The sequence below is a fragment of the Melanerpes formicivorus genome, unplaced genomic scaffold (assembly GCF_026170545.1).
Source record: "Melanerpes formicivorus ecotype bairdi unplaced genomic scaffold, bMelFor1.0.p_v2 SCAF_26, whole genome shotgun sequence".
Lineage (NCBI taxonomy): Eukaryota > Metazoa > Chordata > Aves > Piciformes > Picidae > Melanerpes > Melanerpes formicivorus.
This window is the reverse complement of record NW_027142378.1, coordinates 4,900,190-4,917,870: the sequence shown is the minus strand read 5'-3', so window position 1 is coordinate 4,917,870 and position 17,681 is coordinate 4,900,190. Positions and strand designations below refer to the sequence as shown.

The window sequence follows — 17,681 nt, the reverse complement described above, 5'->3', positions numbered from 1 at the left end:
AGGTTCTGCACAACGAGAGTGGTGAAATACTGGAAGAGGCTGCCCAGGGATGTGGTCGAGGCCTTGTTCCTGGAGACATTCAAGATCAGACTTGATGTGACCCTGGGCAGCCTGATCTAGTTGGAGATGTCCCTGCTGACTGCAGGATGATTGGACAAGATGACTTTTAAGGGTCCCTTCCAACCCGATGCAATCTGTGAAACTGTGTCTGTGCCTCAGTTTCTTCTCATAAAAGTGGAGTTAAATGTTAACAAAATCCATTAGCACGAAAATCACCACAGGGCTGCACTTATTCCTGGCAATAAAAAGGTTATAACTTGCAACATGGGGGTATGCCCACAGTGCCTTGCGCTGGTGGGATATGCTGGGTACATGCAAGTAAAGAGACAATGCTGTCACCCTGAAGTGCAGGTGAAGATCACTTGTTTTGGTGTAGATTTTCATCTGAACATAGCCAAAATAACCTGACCCTATCTGAGACAGCTGATAAGTCCCTTGGTAGTAACCTCCCCAACCTCTCTTTCTTTCCGACCCTAGGCATACAAATTGTTCCAATCCCAAGGCACTTTGTAATCTCCAGATAAACAAAGGGTGGTAGAAAGCAGGGAATTCACTTACAAGCCTCCTTTCTGCACTGCCACCTTTCTAAAACTGCTCTAGACTATGCTAGCAGGTAGATGGCTCTGCATCAGGTTTATCTGCCCAATGAATCGCAGCCTGCTGCAGGATCACCATCTGCAACCTTCAGGGCTCAGAAAGATCTTCAAGGTTGCGACTTCTTCCTGCTCTCTTTGCTAACACGACAGGAGTAACCAGAGAGGAGAAGAATAATGATGTTCTTGGTATCCACTGTCCCAGACAGTTCCAAATGAGCACTGTGCTTAAAAAACCATACATTTTATTATTTCAATTACACTATAGGCAAAGCAGCGTGGCTTGCCTTTTCCTCTTGATAAAGCAGGGCACAGAGAACAGCTGAATAGGCAACTGCTGTTTAATTCAAGATACAGACAGTGTCATTAAACAGATTTTGTTGCAGAGCAAACTTCAATAGCAAACAGCATTTGTCTCACTCATGGAAATGCAACTTACAATATTGTTATGGATGTTACTGCCATCTTTTTTAATATATTTTTTGTTGTTATAGGTGTTAGTCTAGCTATATAATTAAGGGTCTGTCAGTATTTCCATTAAAATATTTTCAGGATGAGTAAGTCAGCCTTAAAAATCAAAGCTTACCAGGTGAGTCTCCTCTTCTCAAGACAAATTGCACTGCAGCTACCTGAAAAATGGAAAAGGGGAGGAAAAAGAAGGGGAAAAGAGAAGATGGCGTTTCTGTGTTCTCAGAATGATCAGGGCAACACCAGTCCATGTATGGATAGAAGGTCTATAAAGACCAAGTTGTTTTTATTTTCTTCCATACATGATATTAAGAAACATTTTTGCAGATGAGTAGCTGCTAAATTGGGAAGTATTTATATTAATATATAAACAGGTCACTGCAAACCTAAGCAGTTGTTTGAGGAGTTGTACCCTACTGCTGCTACCTAACTGGGAGCTTCAGTTGTCTCTTTTATGAGACAATAATGACTTGAGAGTTTATCACAGCAAAATACTATGCTTTTGCAGCCAGCTTTCCTGGGTCTATTTTCACACTATGGGGTTCTCCTAACACAGGTTTTCTCCCTCTATGCTGAAGTTCCAGGATGGAGCTCAGGATCTGAATGACAAACCAGGCCCCTTCAGTGGCCCTGTGCTTTGGGCAGCGGTGGGTGACAGAAACACAGAGTGTGGAACAGGTTGCCCAGGGAAGTGGTGGAAGCCTCATCCCTGGAGGTTTTTAAGGCCAGGCTGGATGTGGCTTTGAGCAACCTGCTGTAGTGTGAGGTGTCCCTACCCATGCCAGACAACTCTCTCAATTCTCTGGTTCTATGGGACCTCTGGATATTATCTAGTCCAGCCTTCTCTTTAGGCAGGTTCACCGAGGATGCACAGGAACACAATGTCCAGGTGGGTTTTGAAAGCCTCCAGTGAAGGAGGTTCCACAACAGATTCACAGATGGCATAGGGTTGGAAGGGGACCCTCAAAGGTCATCTTGTCCACCCTCTCCGGGCAGCCTAATCCAGTGCTCTGCCAGTGTAGGTAGAACTGCTGCTATTCTAGCTCATCTCCATTGGCTCTTGTACTGTTTTCGGTGTCGGGAGGTGACAGATTGAAAGCGCAGGTGCGGCCTGGGCTGAGCCGCTCCGCGCGGCGGGGGGGCAGAGCGGGGCTGGGCGGTGCCGGCGGCGGGCGGCGTTTTAAGGCGGGCGGGCGGGCGGCGCGTGGCTGTGGGAGCCATGGCTAACGCTAACGGTTTGGTGAGGCTCGGCGGCGAGGCCGGGAAGGGTCCCGTCCCTACCCTAACCCAACCTGACCTGCGGCGTGTAGTGAGCCTGAGGGGCGTAAAAACGACCCTGCGGGCCTGCCTGCCTCTGCCCCCTCTGGAGAGAGGGGATGAGAGCGGGGCAGGGCTGGGAAAGTTATCTTCCCTTCTCCGGGCCCGGCGGGAGGCGGTGCGGCCCTGTGGGGTCTTCCCCGCGGGTGCTGCTCAGGCGTGGGAAGCCCAGGGCTGACTTCGGAAAGACTTTTAAAAACTTCTTTCTTTATGGGATATGAATGGGTGGGTGGGTGTGTTAAAAGATTTCTGTGGGCAAAAGCTTGAACCACTGTTGGGTGGTGCAGAGGGACACTGTGAAAGCATGGTGGTGGCTGTCACTATCCTCGGGTTTCATCTGCCTTTGCCTCTCTTATGTGGGACTTCAGGTAGTCCTTCAGCGGACAGTCATACCATACAGTCATACTTAAAGGCTTCCCTTTAAGACTTGCTTTTGGCTTTGCTAGAATGGGGACTTGTTAAGTCCTGTCCTGCTGCCCCGTTGTGCAGTTCCCGGTGCTGGCAGTGCCTGATGCGCATAGCTAAGGTCTGGCAAAGGGGGGGGCCTGGCAGTGCCTGGATGTGAAGGAGTCGAACCATTTTTCTCCAATTTGGAAATGTGGTGCTTGAATTTTGCAGTTATGTACAGATTTTTATATAGCTTAATAAATACTTGAACTTATTGTAGCTTGGCAGCATTGGGGAGAGGTGTGGTAGCCTTACAGCAGCCTTCCAGTACCTGGAGGGTGCTCTGAGAAAGCTGGGAAGGGCTTGTAGTGGTAGGATTTGGAAGGGCTTGTAGTGGTAGGATGAGAGGGAATGGATTGAAGCTTGAGGAGGGCAGATTTAGACTGGAGATTAGGAAGAAATTCTTTCCAGTGAATGTGGTGAGACACTGGAACAGGTTGCCCAAGGAGGTTGTGGCTGTCCCCTCCCTGGAGGTGTTCAGGGCCAGGTTGGATGAGGCCTTGAGCAACCTGGTCCAGTGGAAGGTGTTCTTGCCTATGTCAGGGGGGTTGGAACTAGGTGATCTTTAAGGTCCCTTCCAACTGAAACCATGCAATCAATGAATAGGCACATTGAGGGATTTAAGTTTGGTTTGTACTCTGTATCTACAATGAAGGCAAAGCATTTGATGCATGGGCTACTCCGCATCATCTTGGTGTAGTGGCCCTGGTTCAAGACTTCCTTGGTTGTTTTTTTAAAACAAATTGTTTATCTTTTGCTCTTTGGAATGACTTTGGAGTAATAAAATATTAATTTGAGGTTAAATTAGGAAAATGTAAATTAGTATTCAGGAACGTTAAATTCTAAGCTTATCTAAAAGTCTCAGCTTCATCTTTCACTTGGTGTGTGCTGTTCTGCTGGTAGTGAGTCATAGATTCATAGGATGGTTTGGGCTGAAAGGGACCTTAAAGGTCACCTAGTTCCAGACTTGCTGCCATGGGCAAGGACACCTTCCACTAGACCAGGTTGGTCAAAGCCTTATCCAGCCTGGTTTTAAACACCTCCAGGGAGGGGACATCCCCAGCCTCCCTAGGCAGCATAGTCAAGATTAATAAGCTTTTAATTACCAGAAGCTTATTTTCTTGCATCTGAGCAGATTAATTTGGCATCCTATGTTTGTCTGTTGTCCAGGTCTGACTGGAATCAGTGATGTGGGGAGAAGAAGGAATAAAATGTGTTGGATTCCTACTGTAATATGAATGAGACTCGTAGCTTTAGTGTTAAAATTTCCATAGCTAAACAGTTACATAGCATCAGACACACAAAGAAGAAAAAAGCTGAAAAACAAACTTCAGTTACTTCTTGCAGGTTACTTATGTTATGCTTCTGATAGAAGTGGCATAGTTAGTTGTTACCAGCTTGTGGTGTTGGTTGGCCTTTAAGGTAAGGGCAGTGATACTAGAGTTGTATTAAGTGGCAAAAGACAGTTTTGAAGTGATTGTTTCAAGCATGGTTGTTTGGAAGTACAACATTTCTTGAGCCTTTCTGTAGCCTGCAGAAACCAATGATTTGAAGCTCAAATCCAGTGTTCTAGGGGTGTCTGTTCCCAGAGATTTCAGACTTAAAAGAATCAGTGGACTTGGCAGACTCTTTGCACCTGACACAGTATTTATTGTCTTGCACCATGTTGTTCAGTTTGAAACAGTATTTTGTGGTGAGATTAGAGTTTGTGCAGTTATTTCAAATGACTTAACATGCATCAGAACTTGGAAAAAAAATTGGAAACATCTAATTTAATTTTGTAATGTAGCTTAAACTCTACAAGTCCATTATTGAAGATGTGATCGAAGGTGTGCGGGAGCTCTTTGCAGAAGAAGGCCTAGAGGAACAGGTTCTGAAGGACTTGAAGCAGGTTTGTTGGGTTCCCCTGCATTAACAGAAGTTGGGTGTTTGCTTTTCTTTTGAGGGTAATGTGCCTGTCAGTTTTTAACCTACCCAGCAGTTTCTTTGCCCTCCAAAACATGCAAACTTTAGCCCTGACTTAGAGGTAACAAATACCCTGTAAATGATGTGTTGGGCTGCTGGAAGTCAAATTTCAGCAGTGATTGTTACCATGTTTATTGGCTATAATCAGTCCATTTACTCTTGGGGAAAACTAGGAATTATCATTTTAGATGTGGTTTGTATTTAAAGCTGATACCTATTGATCTTTCTGCAGCTTTGGGAAACCAAGGTGATTCAGTCTAAAGTAACAGAAGGCTTCTTCAAACACAGCCACCGTTCTTCACAGTTTACCATGCAGTTGCCACAAAATTTCCACCAGGTTCTGCAGGCTTCAGCAGGTCAGGTCTTGTTGAATACAACAGATGCAATTTAAGAGTAGCCAGAATCAGAAATGGTTTTTTTGGAAGACTTCAGGGTGCTGCAATAATCTTGGTTTGTGATTCTACCTGGCTGTGATGTGGAACACTAATTGCTTGAAAGCAGAATTTGACTAATCAAGGATTTGAGCTAATGTGATTATGTCTGCATGCTCTTGACCTGCTGTTTATTTCCAGCAGCAAAATGTGAAGAGGTTTTTAACCTTCTTGTCTGCAGTCCAAAATTGTAGCCCTTCAATCGTAAATTCACCATCAGAGTTAAGCTTTCACTTCCCCTTTTGAACGTGTGGCATGATGTGTGCATTTGTGCCATGGAGCTCTGCTGTCATGTTGGGAGTTTAATCTGGTTCTGCCCTTGTTAAAATGTAATCCCTTGGTCAAAGAGGAGGGAAGAGTTTTTTGGGGGGAGTGTTTTGGTTTGTCTTTCAGTTAGTTTTCCTAAAAGTAGTGTTCCCCTTGCAAGGAAGTACTTGACTTTCACACTGCCTTCTGACACCAGGACCTATTCTTCTCAATTAAATCCAGCTGACTGTTTTGGTAATGTTATGGTTAGGAGTGCAATGCTCAGCTGAGGTTTCTCTCAAAGTGAGAGGCTGCTAGGACCTTTCCCCCATAGAAGGCAAAAGACATTTGAGATGATGTAATGAAAAATCTGTGTCATAGTACACTTCGTGGTTGGGCAGGCAAGCCTCATCTGAGTTGTTTTTGGGGTGTTTTTGCTGTGTTACTGGTTTGGTTGGCTGAGGTTTTTTCACAATCTTAACAGTTGAAGGGACTGGTTTTGGAGAGAGATGTTTTATTCCATATTGTAGTTAAAGGGAACATACTTCGGGGTTCATGTGCTCTTGGAGGAGCTTTACCTTGTTACCCCTGAATTTTAGAAGGGCAATACTAAGGTGAAACCATCTGTGGAAGGCACAGTGAACTGTGGGCATGCTAAATTTTTACAGTGTATCTTCAACAGATCAAATAGTTAAATAGAAATACTATTTTTAAAACAAGCAAAAATCTCCCAAGACCAGCATTTTAGCAAAAGGTGTTATAAATCCTGTGTTTAACTTCGCCTCCTGAGTACAGCACAAGCTTGAAGGAGCAGAAAGGGAAGTATATTCAAGAGGTTTATCTAGTCATGCTCGCTTATTTGTTGATCTAATGAGTGTGAACTGAAGTTTGATTGGTTTAGTTTCAGCAGTGCTTGCTATGAACAACTGAAAGATCAACTGTGTCCAAGAAATTACTCTTTTTTTGGTAAAATGCCCTTTTTTGTTGTTTTCTTTTGCATAGCTTCTTTAATCATCCCAACTGGCAGAGGTTTTCAGCCTTTCACAGCAGTGGATCTGGTGGGTAGCTGTGGCAATGTTTTATTTCAGTATTCATTGTTTTGAGTTCTAAACTGTTATGTTTGTCAGTTGTTACCAGGCTTAGGGGGAAGCAAGTGTTAAAGATTTCTTTTGTGTAGAGGCTTAGGACAGCATTTAGGGACTGAAAAAGTAGCATTTCTTGTGACAGTTTCCTCTCTCCAGTAGTGTGCAGTATGCAAGGGAGTGGAAGTCTGGCTGAGCGACAACCAACAGCTGAAGAAAGACAGTGGTGTTAGGTCTAGCTCTTCTTAAATTTGGTTGTGTTTTTGCTTGGTTGTTTTTTTAATGAAAACCAAATGTAGTAGTGTGCAAAGGGAAAGCTGTAATGCTGATGCTGCTGTTGGAGCAGTGAAGAGGGATGGGAAGTGTGCTTACCAGGTTGAGAGAGGTAATTTTCCCCCCTCTACACCACTCTCTTGAGACCCCACCTGGAGGACTGTGTCCAGTTCTGGAGCCCTTATTACAAGACACATCTGGATGTGCTGGAACATCTTCAGAGAAGGGCCACCAGGTTGATCAGAGGATTGGAGCTCCTCTGCTATGGAGACAGACTGAGAGAGTTGGGGTTGTTCAGTTTAGACAAGAGAAGGCTCCAGGAGGTTGTGGAGTCTCCTTCTCTGGAAGCTTTTAAAACCTGCCTTTATGTTGTAAACCTGTGCAGTCTGGTCCAGACAAACCTTCTCTACGAGATCTCTGAAGCTCCCTTCCTTGACTCTGTAAAGTTGTCTACAAAAAAGTCCTCATTCCTGTTACATCTGCATGTGTTGGATGTGACATTTAGGGCCCTAGGAGCTAAAAAGTCTGCACTGTTTTTTAATCAAGCTTTTGTGTACCTAGGGTGCTTCACAAATAGGTGCAACTCTTGCTCTCCCTTCGAGTGTTGCTTATCCTATCCATGTACCAGCTGGAGTGACACTGCAGACAGCATCTGGTAAGATCAAAGAGGAGATGAGGAATGTTACAGAGCAAGTGAAAGATGGTCTGATAAAGCAAGTATGAGGTGCAAGTGGGTGGAGGCAGTTACCCTCTTCCCACTTTGTAGATCATGTTTGTAATTGCTGTTGGAAGGCAAAAATGCTGTTTCTTTATTTTTTTTACGCAGACAAAACTGAAAATTCTTAATCTTTAAGTCTTAATTGGTTCTTAGTGCAATAAGAAACCTGAGGGGCAAAATACTGCAACAGTAATTTAGAGATTATGGTTTGTTTTTTTTGGTTTGGCTTTTGAGTCATATTTCAATATTTAGTTTTGAAGAAATTATTCCAATGTTAAATTCCAATAATTTAGTCCTAAAACCCAACCAACCAAATAGATTTTCTAGTGTAAATAATTTTAACTTGTTGCTCTCATTTTACTGTGATTTAATCTATCACTTGGGGTATGGCTTAGTAGTAGTCTTGGTAGAATAGGGTTGGATGGTTGGACTAGAGAGCAGTCAATTTGGATTGGATGTTAGGAACATGCTCTGCACCATGGGGGTGGTGGAGCACTGCAACAGGTTGCCCAGGGAGGTGGTTGGTGCCCCGTCCCTGGAGATATTCAAGGTGAGACTGGACAGGGCTCTGGGCATCCTGATCTAGTTGAAGATGTCCCTGCTTACTGCAGAGGGGCTTGGACTATAGATGACCTTTGAAGGTCCTTTCCAACCCAAAACATTCTATGAGTGGTTTCTGTACAAGGACAGGACAGATCCAAAACCCTCCACCACCACTAGTTGTTGTTGATTTGGCTTTTTTTTTCTTTTCACTTGGCAGGTTATTTTTGAGGGGATACCTAAAGGTCCTTAAAGGAGAGAACTGTCCCTGTAGATACAGAATAGTTATTGTTTCATCATAGAATCACAATAACACAGTATCACCAAGGTTGGAAGAGACAGTTTGGGTTGGAAGGGACCTTCAAGATCATCTAGTTCCAAACCTTGTGGCATGGGCAAGGACACCTTCTGCTAGACCAGGTTGTTCAAGGCCCTGTCCAACCTGGCTTTAGTTTCTTTAAAAGCATGGAAAACAAAAAGCAGCCTTTTCCTTTTTAAATTGATTTCGTACTTAAGTTACTGGATTTAGTGCCACAGAATATTGTGGAAGTTAAAACCAAAAAGGGGTATGAAACATGAGGGTCTGGATGGAAGCAAAACCCCTGAACACTTAATTTTTGAAGGCTGAGGTTGTGCTCCGGGCAAGTACTGCTTTCTAAATGTCCTGTTTCTGGTAGTTTGCCTGAATCAACCTATAGTTTAACCTGCTGAAGCAGTTTTGAACTCTTTTCTTGGCAGGGCAGCTTTATAAGGTAAATATGCCTGTTATGGTTGCACAGGCCTCGGGAGATTCAAGCATCCTCCATCCTGTTCAGCATTTATTTCAGCCCTTTGTGCAGCCTTCAGTTCTGCAAGGCAACACTGCCAGCCTCGCACAGGTGAATGCATCTTCTGCCCAGGCACCTGCTGAAACTTTGCAACCCCGGGAGGGTGCTGTCCAACAGACCAAGGTGTTTCAGCCAAAAGTCATGGAGAAGAATCACCTGGAGAACTCTGCCAACATCACTTTAGTCCAGCAGTCTCCTGTGAGTCAGCAGCAGCTTGCAGCCAATGTGGTGTTGAATCAGTGCTCAGGCTCAACAGAAGAACCCCAGCAGGCCAATCTTAATACAGCTGTGTTTGCTCCAGAATCCTCTGAAGGCTTTGCTTTTGCTGAATCCCTGGCAAACAGCTCAGGCAGTATACTGCAGGATGTAGAGGGGCAGTTAGACATCGAGCCTCTGGAGCTGGCACAACAGCAGGTGTCTGATGATATCATTGACCTGATTATCATGGGCAAAGATGTGGATGATGACACACTTCTGAAATGCCAGGATAGCACTGTCTCCTCTGACAAGGTAACACCTGCTGAAAATACATCTGTGGGAGATTTTTGGTTGAAACATCCTAAGAGGTGTAATGAAACACATCTGTAAGTGACAAGTAGCACCTCTGAATTACAATAACCAAAATTGCTAGCATTTTGAAGTCAGTTCCTGAGCTTGTTTTGAATAGCAGTAGCTGCTTATTTTTACGTTTAAAAGTTTGTCCCAGATACTGCTGAAGTACTGGCACTGAAGAGAATGTCAGGCTGAAAACTGCTGTAAGTGTTGGATGGGTATAATGTGTTCTTAGACTGGCTGGCTGCTTTCTAGGATAAGTTTTTTCTTTTTTTCTCTGGGAGTGAGCTGACCTGAATGGCATTCTGAGAACTACTGTGTTATTCTGACACTGAGAGAATCTCATCAGGTTTAACAAGGCAAAGGGCAAGGTCCTGCATGTAGGTCAGAGCAACTCTTGATATCAGTCCAGGTTGGGGGATGATGAGATGGAGAGCAGCCCTGCAGAAAAGGACTTGACTGTGTTGGTGAGTGAGAAGCTGGACATGAGCCAGCAATAGGCACTTGCAGCCCAGTGGGCAAATGGTGGCCTGGGTTGCATCAAAAGCAGCATGGCCAGAGATGGAGGGAGGACACTTTTCCACTCTGCTCTGGTGAGACCTCACCTGGCGTGTTCGGGCCCCCAGCACAGGAAGGACATGAATCTGCTGGAGTGAGTCTGGAGGAGGCCACAAAGATGATCAGAGGGCTGGAGCACCTTTGCTGTCAAGGCAGGCTGAAACAATTGAGGCTGTTCAGCCTGGAGAAGAGAAGGTTCCAGGGAGACCTTAGAGCTCCATTTCAGTATCTGAAGGGGACCTACAGGAAAGCTGGGGAGGGACTGTTCAGAAGAGCTTGGAGTGATAGCATGAGGGGCAATAGTTTCAAAGTGGAGCAGGGGATATTTAGGTTGGATATCAGGAGGAAGTTTGCACACTGAGAGTGGTGAAATACTGGAACAGGTTGCTCAGGGATGTGGTGGAAGCCAGACTTGATGTGCCCCTGGGTAGCCTGCTCTAGTTGGAGGTGTCCCTGCTGTGTGCGACAAGATGATCTTTGAGGGTCCCTTACAACCTGGTACAGTCTGTGAACCTGCATATGAATCCTGTCTATTTGTGAGGCAAATTGCTTTTTGATCTCAGCTGGAATTAGTTTTAACTTGTATTGTTTGAAGAGCATTTAACTTGTTTTGAGAATGACAAATCAGATCTGATAAGAATTTAGAATCACAGAATTGTTGGAGTTGGAAGGGACCTCAAGGATCATCCACTTCCAGTCCCCCTGCCATGGGCAGGGACACCTCACACTAGATCAGGTTGCTCAGAGCCCCATCCAGACTGGCCTTAAAAACCACGAGGGATGAGGCTTCTGCCACCTCCCTGGGCAACGTGTTCCCAGTGTCACCACGCTCATGGTGAAGAACTTCTTCCTAACATCCAATCTGAATCTACCCACTTCTAGTTTTGCTCCATTTGACTCTTCAAAAACTAGAAATGCTGGGGTTTATGGCCAAGAGAGTAGCATCTTAACTTTTTTGTTTGTTTCTGGAGTTTTCTTTGCAATAAAAATTCTAAAGGCCTTTTTCCTTAGAAGTTGTTCAAGTACAACACTGTTTAAAGTCTAAGAAAAGGTTTTTCTATATTGCTGAGGAGTATTTGCCATGAATTCCATTTAGGGTTAAGTGTAATAATAAGATTTGAGAGTGTATTTGGGGTTTAAAAGTAGACCAAGACTTGCAACTCTGATTTTAGTGCCCTAATCTTGTTGCTTTATTAACAAAAAAAAACCCCTCAGATTTTTGTTGTGAACAGCAAAAGCTCTGTGGTGCTAATTCGCAAGCTGTCTCTGGTCTCTTATTCCTGTCAGATGGAACCTACTGAGCAGATGGAATCTAATTTGCAGTCAGAGAAGGATATCTGCAGTGACATTGAAGGCATAATTCAGCTGGATGGGACTGGTGATGTTTCTCCCAAGGAAGAAATACCACACAGGGACAGGGGAGAGAATTTATTTGTTGGCATTAATGAATCAGAGGATCTAAAAGTTCTGGAGGACAATGAAGACAACCATGAAGAATGTGACAGTGTTTCAACCACAGAGTCTAGCAGCAGCGGTGGTGATAATGAAGAGGTCCAAATAGATGCAGTTGAGGAGGTAACTTTAGTTTTATGCCTCGTGAAGCACACTATAATAGTGTGTCTGTCTTGACTGTTGAATTGTTTGACCCAGATCAATTGCTGATAAGTGGAATGCAGGGAATGCATGGCTAAGTTACATACCTCTTGGGATTGGAGGTATTGCTGAGAAGTTACTCAGGAGCTCATTATGAGGAGCATGGACAAATGAAACTGTCAGCATCATAAGAAGGACATAGAACTGTTGGAGTGAGTCCAGAAGAGGGCCACAGGGATGGTACAAAGACTGGATCACCTCTGCTATGAGGTTAGGCTGAGAGAGCTGGGGTCAGTCAGTCTAAAGAAGATTCCAGGGGGACCTTAGAGCTGCCTTCCAATACCTGAAGGGATCCTACAGGAAGGCTTAAGAGGGACTTTTCCTAAGGGTGTCTAGAGACAGGATAAGGGGGAATGGTTTGAAACTGAGGGAGAGTAGGGTTAGACTGGATTTTAGGAAGAAGTTCTTCAGTATGAAGGTGGTGGGACTCTGAAATAGATGCATAGGCCCAGAGTGGTTGTGGATGCCACTTCCCTGAAGGTGTCTGAGGTGGATGAAGCCTTGGGCAGCCATGTCTAGCTGCCTGCCCATAGCAAGGGGGGTTGGAGTAGGTGATCTCTTAGGTTGGAAGACACCTCAGACAATTTATGAAAGAGATGTTGAGAAGCCATTTGCTCATTGGATGAATTAAAATCCTTAATTGCCATAATTAAAGTTCTATGGTAAAACCCCAGCCTCAGCAGAACAGAGTTCTGCTTTCTGTTTAAGTAAGGTTGGGGTATAAATGTTGTTTCTTTTCCTTCTGAAGTTGCATGAGGTAGAGAAGAGAACAGTAGGTATGGTGGTTCTTAAAAGGTTTTCCTTAAAGATGTGCAGTTTTGTACCCTAGAGATTCACCTCATAGCATTTGGATTTCTACTAAATACCAACTGCTTAGTACACCAGTTAGTGAGGCCAGCTTTGAGTTAGCTGTCTTGCTTTTTGACCTTTGGTTTTGAGAAGGGAGGCATGTAAAGATCCCAATAAATGAGCATTATGCAATGTGGGCTTCACAACCTCCAGCTCTTTGATGTTACTATTTTTTTAATTCTTTTTTTATTTTTCAGAGGTAACTCTTACTGTTGTAGATGTGCTTAATGTCAATGCTGTTCTGAAAGCCTATCTAAAATCCAGTTTTAATCTCTAGGACCCCTTAAATTCTGACGATGACGTCAGTGAACAGGACACTCCAGACTTGTTTGACACTGACAATGTGATAGTCTGCCAATATGACAAGGTACAGTCTATAGTTTTATATTTATTCCTTAATTTTTCTCCATAATAACTTCAGCAAATCTGTGCCTGGTCTGCTGGCAGTGCATTTTAAAGAAATTCTAAGGCTGTTTCCTAAAGCAAATCTAAATCTGAGCATTTAAATTATTTGTTTAGCTGATAATAGTCTGAAGAACCTATGGCAAAACTTCTTCACTATGAGGGTGGCAGAGCCCTGGAGATATTCAAAACCTATCTGGATGTATACCTGTGTGACCTATTCTAGGTGATCCTGCTCTGGCACAGCAGTTGGACTTCATCTTTCAAGGTCCCTTCCAACCCCTAACATGCTGTGGTTCTGTGACTTAGCTGCTGAAGATCAACAGGTTCATAATGGCCTACAAAGGAAAAGAAAAGGACCCTCAAATCTTGGGAAATTAAAATTTGTAAAGCTGCTAAAACTTAGGGACTTCCTTTTAAGTAGTATCTCCAAGTCCCTGGATGGATGCATTTTCAGCCATGAATTAAGACTTTGAAATGGGTAACAGAAAGAGGAGTGTGTCTACTTTGTTTCCCATTTGTTTGGCTTTAAGAACTTACTGAGAGACTCTTTCCTACCAGAATTCTGTTGTCTGAAATACAAAATAGTTATGAAAGGCCATTTTGTCCTCCTTCATGTGAATGTTTAAAATTCAACCTTATTTTCAACTGTTGGAAGACCAAATCAAGTAATCCTAACTCTGCTATGGTTTTGGACACACGTGTCAGTAGTTTAAATGTTGACAAAACCAAGTGCATCAAGAAGTGTGTCCAGTAGGTCTAGGGAGGTTGTCCTCCCCCTCTACTATGCTCTGGTGAGACCACACATAGAATATTGTGTCCAGTTTTGGGCTCCCCAATTGAAGAGAGACAGGCATCTGCTGAAGAGAGTTCAACAGAGAGCTATGAGGATAACTGGGGGACTCGAGCTCATCTCTGCTGTAAGGAAAGACTAAGAGACCTGGGGCTGTTTAGTCTGGAGAAGGCTGAGAGGGGGATCTCCTCTATGTCTATAAATATCTGAGGGGTGGGTGTCAGGATGAAGCTGCCAGGCTCTTTATAGTGGTGCCCAGTGATAGGACAAGTAGCAGTGGGTCCAAGCTGGAACACAGGAGGTTCCACCTCAACGTGAGGAGGAACTTCTTTGTGGTGAGGGTGATGGAGCCCTGGAACACTTCCTCTCATCCTGGCATTTGTAACCTGGGAGAAGAAACTGACCTCTGCCTGGTTCCAACCTCCTTTCAGAGAGTTGTAGAAAGCAATAAGGTCTCACCTGAGCCTCATCTTGTTTTGTGTGGTAGTTGTTTTTAAGCAAAGTTTTCCCCTCTTTTAGCCTTATCCTGACATCTCTCTGTGTGTAGCACTGCTTTGCAAGGTGAATAGAAGGAAACCACTCTGAATTAAGCCATACTTGTTTGCAATGTGCAGGATATTTTGGGACTGGTGCCCTCAGGAAATTTTGATTATTGTGATGTTTTGCAGCCAATGTTGAGCTGTCACATTTTTGGGTTTTATTTATTTATATATTTTTTACTTTGGAGGAGAAGTTGGGGGGGGGGTGTAGTGTGTGCCGAGACTCACAATGCTGTCCCTTTGAGAGGGAGTTGATTATAACCAACTGCAGTCTGCTGCTTCTGTGTGTTTGTAGTGTGTTCAGCAGCAGCTCACGTTTTGAGCTGTCAGGATTGTGAAAACAACCCCAACAAAGTTTGTAAACCCACTGACATTGAATCCTGTTTTTTAATGGATGGGCTAATTATGTAGGATTTTTTATAAGGGCACTCATTTACTTATATATTTATTTGTTCTCATCAGATACATCGAAGCAAGAACAAATGGAAGTTCTTCTTAAAAGATGGAGTGATGGCCATTGAGGGTAAAGAACATGTCTTTGCCAAAGCTGTTGGAGATGCAGAGTGGTGAAACCTCACTGAAGTATGTACTTTGAGACTGTGGCATTAGTCCCTCGTGAGCTTCCTGTGAAACAAGCAGACTTTTTTTTTTTTCCTCCATTAAAAAAACCCCTGACCTTCAACCACACACCAAACCAAATAAAACCACGAAGCTGTGCTAAACAAATATGCAAAATCAGCACTGGTGATACTATGCAAATGAAAATGTTGTGGTGTTAGTTACTCAGCTGGGTTTTTGCTGTTCTTTTCTGATTCTTTCATTACTTTTCTACCCAAGAACCATCACTGGAATGAATTAGCTTTGAAGAGTGAACTGTTGAGTCTGTTAGGAATTCAAGAAAGTTATGGAATACTAAGTGTCAGTGCTGTTGGGTTTCTTTTCACTTTGTCAAATAGGAGCTGAAGGATGACTTATTTGAAGTATAAAACAATGTGGTTGTTGGGAAGAGAATGTCTGTGCAAGTCTGAAACCTGTGTGGTTCCTTCTCCCCTTTTTTCCTCCCATCCTTTTTTGTTTTTTTTGTTGTTGCTTTGTGGGTTTTTAACGTCAGCTTAAAGGCAGGTATTTGAGCTGCAAGACAGGAAATGAGGGTGGAAGAAGACCCTTGAGCTTTCACTACATGAGAATTAGTGTTGTTTATTCTGTACCTTCCATGTCTGCTGAGATGCAGTGAGTAGTGTGATGTAACACAAAGACGTGGTTTAATTTCACTGGCAATGCAATCATTTGTTTGCTGCTCTACAAACCCAGTACATCCCAGCACTACAGACCAGGAAGCTGTGAGCTGTGCACAACAATAAAATGCTATCTCAGACATTTCCAGCACAGAGTTGGTTTTGTGTTTCTTGAATACAAAATGGCTTAAAGAAATGTGTATGAGCCATGCAGGTGACAGCAGCTCGCTCTGCCACAGAATCTGAGCATGGTAGGAGTTGCAAGAAGCCTCCAGTGATAGAGTCCAATACCACTGCCAGAGCAGGATCACCTAGGGCAGGTCACATAGGAATAAAGCCAGAGAAGGGGGAATGCTTTGAAGCTGAGGGATAGTAGGTTTAGACTGGATCTTAGGATGAAGTTCTTCAGTACAAGGGTGGTGAGACTCTGGAACAGGTTGTCCAGAGTGGTTGTGGATGCCTCCTGCCTGGGGCTGCTCAAAGATAGGTAGGATGAGGCCTCGAGCAGCCAAGTCTAGTTGAGGTGTCCCTGCCCATGGCAGGGAGATTGGAGTAGGTGATCTCTCGGGTTCCTTCCACCATAAGCCGTTCTGTGACAGATCTGGCTCCCTCCAGTCTACATTGCAGATACTCTTTTGGAGTGCCTGCAGTTGATTTCCTAGTCCAGAGCTATAGGCTATCTATTTGAACTCCAGTAGCACTGATTTCCCTTTTCTTCCGTCTAAGCATACACAAATTGCCCTGCATTTTGTTTCCAGTGTTCTTGAATGAATGCTGGCAAAGACTTAAAGCTTTTAGTAAGACATTTACAATTAAATACCTCTGAAGTAATTAATTTTAATATGGGGGGGGTGTAGAAAAAGTGTATTAAAATATAAGCTCAGATGAGCTAATTGCTGTAGCTAATGACTTGAGCAGTAATTAGATGAGAGAGCTTTTGATCTGAATAGTTTTCTGTATTAATGTTTTCGATTGCTGCTGCTTACAGCTTAGCAAACACATTGCTGCAGATGTGATGGGAAGAGGTGCGTGGGACCAGGTCAAAGATACTTCAGGAAATGACAATCTAAAAATTTCCACCAGAAAGAAGGTAAAATTTAGCAAACATCATGAGAGAGAAGTACACATGTATTTAAATCTTTATGAAAAGTCTGGGGTTTACTTATTTCCTCCCTTCTATGTGTAGCAGAGATTGTTAGGGGTTGGAAGGGACCTTTAGAGATCATTGAGTCCAAGTCCCCTGCCAGAATAGGATCACCTAGAGCAGGTCACACAGGAGCACAGCCAGGTGGGTTTGAAAATCTCAGAGAATGAGACTCTACAACATCCCTGGGCAGCCTGTTCCAGTGTCTCACCACCTTCACTGGAAATTCTTTCTAATCTACAGTCTAAATCTGCCCTCTTCAAGCTTCAATCCATTCCCTCTCATGCTGTTACTGCAAGCCTTTGTAAAAAGGTCCTTTCCTGGATTTCTTGTAGCCCCTCTTCAGGTACTAGAAGGCTGCCAGGTTTTACTGGAGCCTTTTCTTCTCCAGGCTGAACAGCTCCAACTCTTGCAGCCTGTCTTCACAAGCGATGTTCTCTGGCCCTCTGATCATCTTTGTGGCTTCCTCTGGACACGCTCTAGCATCTCTATGTTCTCCTTGTGCTGGGGGCACCAGAACTGGACACAGAGGGGTCTCACAAGAGCTTTGAACTGCTCTTGGATTGGGTTGCTCTTGGATTGCTCTTGGGGTTGGAAGGGACCTCTAGAGATCATCCAGTTCACTCCCCCTTCCAGAGCAGCATCACCTAGGGCAGGTGACACAGGAACACATCCAGGTGGGTTTTGAAAGTTTCCAGAGAGGGAGACTGCACAATCTCTCTGGGCAGCCTGCTCCAGGGCTCTGTCAGCCTCACAGTAAAGAAGTTTCTCCTCATGTTGAGGTGGAACATCCTGTGTTCCAGCTTGTACCTGTTGTTCCTTGTCCTATCACTGGGCACCACCAAAAAGAGCCTGGCACCTTCATCCTGACACCCACCCCTCAGTGATGCCCAGTGACAGGACAAGGGGCAATGGGTGCAAGCTGGAGCAGAGGAGGTTCCATGTGAGCATAAGGAAAAACATTTTCACAGTGAGGGTGGCAGAGCCCT

The 17,681-nt window shown here is 44.1% G+C and overlaps 1 protein-coding gene across 4 annotated transcripts in view; it reads left to right on the top strand.

The window, feature by feature from the left end:
- Positions 1 to 15,694, top strand: part of GTF2A1L (general transcription factor IIA subunit 1 like) — a 46,142-nt gene extending 30,448 nt beyond the window's left edge. Inside the window, exons 2-9 of one of the 4 annotated variants that reach the window (XM_068153455.1) lie at positions 4,675 to 4,776; positions 5,083 to 5,206; positions 6,530 to 6,585; positions 7,444 to 7,537; positions 8,879 to 9,165; positions 11,365 to 11,652; positions 12,857 to 12,946; positions 14,776 to 15,694. In XM_068153455.1, coding sequence (XP_068009556.1) covers positions 4,675 to 4,776; positions 5,083 to 5,206; positions 6,530 to 6,585; positions 7,444 to 7,537; positions 8,879 to 9,165; positions 11,365 to 11,652; positions 12,857 to 12,946; positions 14,776 to 14,883 — 1,149 coding nt within the window. In that variant the 3' untranslated portion in view covers positions 14,884 to 15,694. Of the gene's footprint in view, positions 1 to 4,674; positions 4,777 to 5,082; positions 5,207 to 6,529; positions 6,586 to 7,443; positions 7,538 to 8,878; positions 9,478 to 11,364; positions 11,653 to 12,856; positions 12,947 to 14,775 lie in introns of all 4 variants that reach the window. The other 3 variants (XM_068153452.1, XM_068153453.1, XM_068153454.1) reach the window with 3 other exon arrangements.
- Positions 15,695 to 17,681: the final 1,987 nt, after the last annotated feature.